Source organism: Triticum dicoccoides, chromosome 4B, assembly GCF_002162155.2.
Source record: "Triticum dicoccoides isolate Atlit2015 ecotype Zavitan chromosome 4B, WEW_v2.0, whole genome shotgun sequence".
Classification (NCBI taxonomy): Eukaryota; Viridiplantae; Streptophyta; class Magnoliopsida; order Poales; family Poaceae; genus Triticum; species Triticum dicoccoides.
This window is the reverse complement of record NC_041387.1, coordinates 325,290,385-325,298,494: the sequence shown is the minus strand read 5'-3', so window position 1 is coordinate 325,298,494 and position 8,110 is coordinate 325,290,385. Positions and strand designations below refer to the sequence as shown.

The window sequence follows — 8,110 nt, the reverse complement described above, 5'->3', positions numbered from 1 at the left end:
AACTGATTACGCTTTTGTTGTTTCTTGTCTGGCTAGAGATTCCATTGACATGTCTTCATTGGCGGACCTGAAAATGGAGGCGTTGAGCGTATCAAAACTCATAAAGGATTTTAAGATCACGAAGATTGATAGGCGGGCAAATAGGGTGGCGCACGAGATTGCAAAATTCAGTTTTGACAGTAGATCTGAGGGCCTTTTATGTAATAGTGTTCCGCCATGTGTAACTGCTTTTGTAATGAACGATTGTAAGAACCTTAATTTACCAAAGTAATATATGGGGGTTTTCAAAAAAAAATGTGACTCGGTGACTCTGGTGTATATGGGTTTGGTGAGTCCAGGTTTAACTTTTGGTTTGTCATATAGAGGAATCGTGATAAATGATGTGAGGCATTAGGAGCTTGACCTTTAAGTAATTTGAGCAAGAAACTCATTATCTCAACATCATCCCCTTTTAATAATATTAGCATACTTGTGGACTCAATATGATCTTGGATCACTTAAATATAAAATGAAGTTTTAAGGCATTAACCAACACTTGTCTTAGCATTTTGAGGGGTCTATTTTCACATGCCATTATTGTACCTAAATTAAACTTTCCTGAAATATTCCTGAATAGGCATTAGTTTAATAAATATATATTATTATGAATTTCTAAAACCACACAGAGATTAGATGCACTTTCATCACTTGACAACACCAGGTCGACCAATCAAACCCCAAATGCCGATATTCGGGAATCTCTGTCCTTCACGAACGAGCACCAAAAGCAACGTGCCCCGGCCCCACGAGGAGCATAGCCACCGATCCTATCAACAAGCGCGACCCCATCGGCCGCCCTGAGGCAACTCTAGTCGGCCATTTTCCCGTCCTCATAGGGAATAGGTCCAGGTCCCGTCCTGATAGGAACCTATCGACAAGCGCGAGCTGATCAGCCCACTTGGAACAAGCCTGGTCATGTATTCTGATGTCCCACACAACAAGCGAAGCCTGGTAGCGCCAACCACCCTTTAAATGACACCAAGAACAAAGCAAGACTGTCTACATTCCCCGTGAAACGGCAAGGATCTTCAACGTACAGACAGATCAGCGTGTAATGCATGTCAAAGGGTATTGCCCTACAGCCTACAACTATTGAACTATAAAGCCATCTATTGTCAAAAAAAGTTTTGAACTATAAGGCCATCCCTTGATGATTGATTGATTAACAAGAGAGTCCAACCAGATGGTATCATACTTACAGATCATATGTAGTTATGCACAGCTTGCAACATCCAAGATCGCCCACTATTGTATTACTAATAATGCACATGGGGGTATGATGTCACGATCGCGTCGTCACGTTTGGCCTTCTCTACCACTGCGCCGACGCCGGCGCCGTGGCCATCCACCCAATAGGCGTGCCAAAGGGGAGACCGCCGCCGTGGCGGCGTGGAGCCGACGCAGCCCGCGAGGCAGTCCTCGAACTTGGGCTCCCCAGGCCGGAGCAAGGTGGGCAGCGGCATCCTCACGCCGCGTGCGGCGCAGGCCTCGTGGTGCATCGCGATGCGCGTGTCGAGCGCGTAGGAGAAGTACTCCGGGAAGTCGAAGAGCTCGTCGGCGTCTGTTAGGAGCCCTCCTAATAGGCCAGCCCATCCGTGGACAGCATATGGGCTGGGCTGGGCTGTGCACACGTTGAATCGTTGCCAGCTATAAGTAAGTGGAGAGGAGGCAACGAGGAGGGTATCCAGTGGATCAACGAAACCCGGCGGCGGATCAACGAAAATAGAGGGCTTACGGTGATAGGAACCAACATTGTTCTGTTGCAAAGACCATAAGCACAAGGGCTCGATAGAGGTTATCCGGATGCAGTGTACATTGTAATTGCCCACAAGTTCTCCAGCGTGACATGATTCCATAGGAAAGGTGCTACTAGTCATATCAAGCAATTGGACAAACTGGAATGGATGTGCCCTGAATGTCCATGTATGAAGGCCATGAACAACAGTAGTCACCGAGAAGTTCCAATGGGCAACACTAGAATGACAGACCTCTGATGGCACACTGACTGCAAATGATGGCCACAGAATGGGTCGAGTCTCCATTCCCTCTACAATACGAGTTGTCCGCAATGATGGCCATGGCATCGGCCATAGCAGCAGGCCCTGGTGGCTTGTGTGCGGCGAGATGTCCAAGTCATGCTTCCAGAACGGCTGCATCGAATTGACAGTTTTGGTAGCAGGACAAACGAGGTCGACGACAAGCTCATGTGTGGCTGCTGGGAGTAGCGATGCCGTCGTGACTGGAGATGGGAACGAAGTGGCACCAACTTGGTTGGAGCTTTTCGTGGAACAGGGGAAAGGCGCCATGCCGATGTAGACAGGGGACGCTCTGCGGGAGACAACAAGGACCTCATGGACCTTGTTGGTGGGGAAGGAGACGCTTGAGAGGACGGCAAGCTCGAGGGCGACGTCTGGAGTGGCCGCCACGAGTGTGTACTCGTCCGGTCCTGCAATAGCGACGCCGCAGGTGCTGTCGGCGACGGACTTACATGACGGAACCTGGACGTGGAGCGGCGGGTTGATGCTGGCCATCACAGGAATGGTGAGGGCGCCGAACTTGTCGCCGAGGTCGACGACGGACTCATGGTAGACGGTGGTGACCTTGTCGACGCTGTTGGTGGCGACAACTTGGTTCAAGCCATCCGTCGAACAGGTGATGTGCGCCATCACGATGCAAGCAGGGGGTGTGTCGTGGATGACCTCGAGCACTTCCTGGGGCTTGGTGGTGGAGCCAGAGATGTCGAGCACGGGCGTTGGTGAGGCTTCCGTCGTGGTTGAGGCCGCCGGATCGACAAGCAAGGTGACCATGGGAGGGTCACCCACTCGTGCAACACCCAACGCCGCGCTCATCTCCTCCGCCCTCACGCATAATCTCTCGAGATACCACAACAACTGCTCCTTGGCAGACATGGCATCCCACTCCGGTGGCAAGTCGGCAGGCATGGCGTCGTCGCCGGTGAAACGGATGAATCGGTGTGGAAGAAAAATTGGGGAAAATTTGGGTGGTGGACTGGCTCTGATACCAGATGTTAGGGACACACTAAGGATCTCTTGATTACTCACTACACATAGAGGATTTGATTACAGAGTAGCCATTACAAGGAACTGGGAAAGAGGAAGGGAGAGAGCTGGAGGTAGGAGAAGAGCCGCCGCCGCCGGGTTCCGTTGATCCACTGGATACCCTCCTCATTGCCTCCTCTCCACTTACTTATAGCTGGCAACGATTCAACATGTGCACAGCCCAGCCCAGCCCATATGCTGTCCACGGATGGGCTCGCTTGTTAGGAGGGCTCCTAACAGCGTCGCGGCCCATGACGCCCAGAAGGTACTCAGCCTTGGGCCGCATGTTGCCGTCAATGCCGTAGTAGAATAGCGCCGGGAAGCGGCGTGCCATGGAGCACGCGGCGGGGGAGGGGAGGCCCAGCGACTCGAGGAACTCGATCCGCGGGAGCATCTTGTCCTCCACGGAGAAGGAGAGCAGGTCGGCACGGCGGTGGAGGTCGGGCACGCCAAGCACCCAGAGGAAGTAGAGCATCGGCCGGAGACGCGCCGCGGCGGAGGACACGAGCAGGCGTGGGCGTCGCCTCAGCACGCGCGGCAGCTCCTCGGTGGGCACTCTGGCCTCGTCGGTCAGGAACCGCAGCGCGGCCGTGATGGTCTCGACGGGCACGGACATCAGCTCGGGGCACATCCCCGCCGCGCGCCGGAGATCCTCCGGGCGCACGCCCGCCTCGAGCAGGACAGCTGCGGCGTCTGCGGCCACATGCGGCGACGGTAGCACGTGCTCCAGGGCAGGCGCCGGCGCCGGCGCCGTCGCGGGCGGAAACCCAGGGACAGCGAGGCTGCTGCTTGGTCTGGACCTTAGCGCGACGGCGACGATGCGGAGGCGGCGGGTTGCCACCGGCCTCGAGAGGCGGCCGTGGTGCAGCAGGAGTTCTTCCATGGCCGAACCCTCGCCAGTGAGTGAGGTGAGAGCAGCTGTGGCAGAGTTTGGAGTGGGCGAGCGTGCTGAACTGAGACGGATTTGGCGGTTTAGTGGCGAGGAAAAGGATAAGGGGGTGGGTGGGCCAAGGCGAGCGCGGGCAGGAGGATAGGGGGGCGGAACGGGGAGGGGTGATTGGGCCAGGTGTGATCTCCAGGATTTTTCGTCGCCGGAGAGAACGTGGGGGCGCGCGTGCACTGCAGGGAGCGTTGGTTCCTGTTCCGCGCCTTATGCAACCGATTCTGCCAAATCCTATTTGGCGCCTTAAGCGCCGAATACAGTGCATTTGGTACAGGGCGCATACCCCTCCGACGCGCTTCGTTGGATAACGGGTTGGCTCATCCCGCTTCCTTCCGTCTTTTTTTTTTTCTGTTTTCTATAAACTGCAAAAAGAGCGTGCTTGGCAGGATTCGAACCCGCGAAGTTCTTGTAAATAGTACCACACCACAACCAACCCGACCACAGACCTTACGTGTAAATAGATAGTCAGATTCCACACATACCAAGCATTTCAATAACATACACACAATATGCTCGATATGTGCAAATACAACATGGCATCACAACATGACTCTACAACTCACGTATTTTATTCATTAGGCTCCGAGGAGCGAGATATTACAAACATGGGTCTCATGACCCAACATTCAAAGCATACAAGTCAAAGCACATGCGGAAGCTTAACATGTCTGAGTACAGACATCTACAAAAGAAAAAGGTTGAGAAGCCTGACTATCTACTAGATCCTGCCGAGGGCACAAGATCGTAGCTGAGGTAACAAGCTAAACGTCGAAGTCCACGTGGAACTACTAGTGAGACTGAAGTCTCTCTGCAAAAACACAAAATAGGTAAACGTGAGTACAAATATACCCAGCAAGACTTACATCAGAACTATCTACATATGCATCATTATCAACAAAGGGATGGTGGGGTTTAACTGCAGCAAGCCAGCTTTGACTCGGTGGCTATCCTGAATTACGACTGCAAGTAACTCTTTTGAGGTGGCGCACACGAGTCCACATATTCACCATATCAATACACCACTATGGATCCGCTCCGTCACCCTACGAGAACGCCATCCATAGCACTCACGCTTATCTTGCGCATTTTAGGGTATCCACTTTCACTTGTCTATGAAATTTTATAGGCAACCCAAAAGTCCTTTACCGCGGACATGGCTATTCGAATAGATGATGTTAACCCTGCAGGGGTGTACTTCTTCATACATGTTTCCACCACTTAATGTCTGCACACGACATGTGCTCGGCAGACTTCAAGCGAAAGCCGACATGGGTGTAGACCACGACCTACCTAAACACTCAAGTCTCTAGTCCAGGTTTATCGCCTATTCAGGTTCCATCCGCAGGGAGTCCGGCCGAGGTTTCCACATACAGCCCCGAACGATGTGTACAGGGTTCCGTGACACCAAACGGGCGCCCGGTATACCCGGCCATGTGCCTACCGCATCACAGCCCACCCCTCCGGTCAGCGCTGCGCACGGCCTCCAGCATACTACAAACACCAGAAACTACTTGCAACTCCTGGACAGAGGACAAGGGTGATTAAGAAGTCGAGCGGGGTCATATTTCAGGGCCCAATGCATGGTAGTAGCTGAATCATGGATCACAAAAACAGAACTCAGTTCCTCAGGACGGCTTCAATGAGACAACCCACCATGTACTCTTACATGGCCTCTCACCGCTACCTTTACCAAATCGTGTTCACACACTTAGCTCACACATAGTAGGAAATGTTCACACACCTCTGATTCATCCCCGATGAATCAGACCTGACTCAACTCTAAGAAATAGCAGGCATGACAAGCAAACATGAATGAGTAGGCACAACAGGGCTCAAACAACTCCTACTCATGCTAGTGGGTTTCATCTATTTACCGTGGAATGACAGGTCATGCAAATGATAAAGGGGTTCGGCTACCGCAGCAAGTAACAGATGAATCGTTGTTGTCCTAATGCAGTAAAAGAGAGCAGGAGCGAGAGAGTGGGATTGTATCGGAATGAACAAGGGGTTTTTGCTTGCCTGACACTTCTGAAGATAGCATTGAGTCTTCATCAGTGTCAACGATCACAACGTCGGTACAACGTCTACCGAGGGGGAACAACACCGGCAAACAGAAAAGAAACACGATCAATGCAATGCATAATATGATGCATGATATGACATGGCAATATGAATGTGTTTTGGGTTAATGCAAGCTAGAACAGATTGAGATGAGTCCATTTGAATCAAAGATTCAAATGCAAACCCATTTAAGAGGTCATATTAGTGCATTAACTTGTTTCACCTAAACAGCAAGGTTAAAGTGTTCTAACATGCATGAAAATGGTACAGATGGATAGATTGAATTTTTCTGATCATTTTTCATATATAATTTATTTCATTCTGAGCTACAGATTAATTTCTATGATTTTTTTAAATTTATACTATTTTCTGGAATTTCCTGAATAAATTTAAATCCAGAAAAAACTTTACTGCGTCAGCATGACATAGGTGTGACGTCAGCAGGTCAACTGGGTCGGCCAGGTCAAATCTGACCAGTGGGGTCCGCGTGTCAGTGTCACAGCTAATTAACGGAGTTAATTAGTGCTAAGTTAAATGCTAACCTAAGTTAATTAGGGCGTGGGCCCACATGTCAGTGACTTAGCTGGCTAACTAAAAGTTAATTAGCACTAAACTAAATTAGCAGGGCTCTAGGCCCACTTGTCCGGACCCAGGGGAGGTCAACTGGGTCAACCCGGGTCAAACTCGCCGGAGTTGACCCGGGGCTCGTCGCCGGCAAGGCCAGGGACGGCGGAGAGGTGCGGGTTTCCTCCTCCGGCGACCAAATGGCCGACGGAGGGCATCTACGTGACGCGGGCGCTCGTCCGCGTCGAGTAATGGCAGTGGCTGGGCCTGAGATGGTCGGAGTCGTCATCGCCGTCGACCTTGGCGGTCGCCGGAGCTTGGGCGAGCTCGGGGTCGACGCTACGGTGGCTGGGAAGGCTCGTGCGAGGCACCTACGTGCTCTACGCAACACAGGGAGGAAGCTGAGCATGACAGCCGGGCCGCTAGGTGGCCGGAGGCATGTCGGCGGCGGTCACAGGCGGCGGCGGGTTTCGGTCTTTGGCGAAACGGCGACTAGAACTAGCAAACGTCGCGGAGGCAAGGGGGAAACGGTGTAGAAGCTCACGGGGATCGTGTAGGGCTGGTCGGCAAGCTCGGGGAGGGGCCGGAGCAAGCGGGGCGGCGATGGCGATCTCGGCGGACCGAGGTTGAAGAAGACGGCGTGGCCGGCGTTCGAGGGCGTCCGGCGGGGCGTGGCTCGGTGAGGAGGTCGAGGACGAAGTGGCGGAGCTTCTGGGCGCGTTGGTGAGGCGTGGGCCGGTGGCCACGGCGGCAACGAACGGCGGCGACGGGATCTGCTCGGCGTTCGCGAAAGAGAGAAACAGAGGAGGGGAAGAAGCACAGGGAGAGTGAGAGGGGTCCGAGGGAACCGCGTGGCGTCTCCCGAAGAAGCCAGGCGAAGCGGCAAGCAGGAGGTGGCCGGGCGTGCGCCGATGTGCGTCGGCCACGCGCCTGTGCCTACTGGCGCGAGGAGGAAGGCGACAGGGGGGCAGCCAGTGGGCTGGGCCGCACAGCACTGGACCAGCATGGGGGAGCTGGGCCGGTTGGTGGCGCCAGGTGGATGCCAGGTAAGTCTCTCTCTCTCTCTCTGTTTCTATTTATCTTTTGTTCTGTAAGTTTGTGGCATTACTAAAAATATCTAGGCACTTTCAAAAATCACCAAACTGTGGGTGCCCAATGTTTAGAATATATACAACATGGGACATTTTGGTTTGGGATTATTTGGACATTTAAAATATTTACTAGCATTTAAATGCCCAAATGCAATTAACTAATGATTTAATCCAGTGACCCTTTGTTGTCCTAGAAGAGTGTGCACCATTTTTGTCAGAGGTTCTAGACCAAGGCAAAGATGATGAACATTTTAGAAGGGCATTTCAGGTTCATTGGAAATGATTTTATTTGAGCCTATGTGAATTCATTTGATGCTAGGGTTTGAACAATCCCCATTTCAAGTTTCTATAAA

The 8,110-nt window shown here is 52.4% G+C and overlaps 1 protein-coding gene across 1 annotated transcript; it reads right to left on the bottom strand.

Annotated features, from left to right (window-relative positions):
• Positions 1 to 1,149: 1,149 nt before the first annotated feature.
• Positions 1,150 to 4,164, bottom strand: LOC119293601 (transcription termination factor MTEF1, chloroplastic-like). The gene is made up of 2 exons (XM_037572015.1): positions 3,345 to 4,164; positions 1,150 to 1,612 (listed from the first exon to the last, which is right to left on the bottom strand). Exons 1-2 carry the CDS (start codon positions 3,979 to 3,981, stop codon positions 1,296 to 1,298), a joined length of 954 nt encoding a protein of 317 aa, XP_037427912.1. The 5' UTR covers positions 3,982 to 4,164; the 3' UTR covers positions 1,150 to 1,295.
• Positions 4,165 to 8,110: the final 3,946 nt, after the last annotated feature.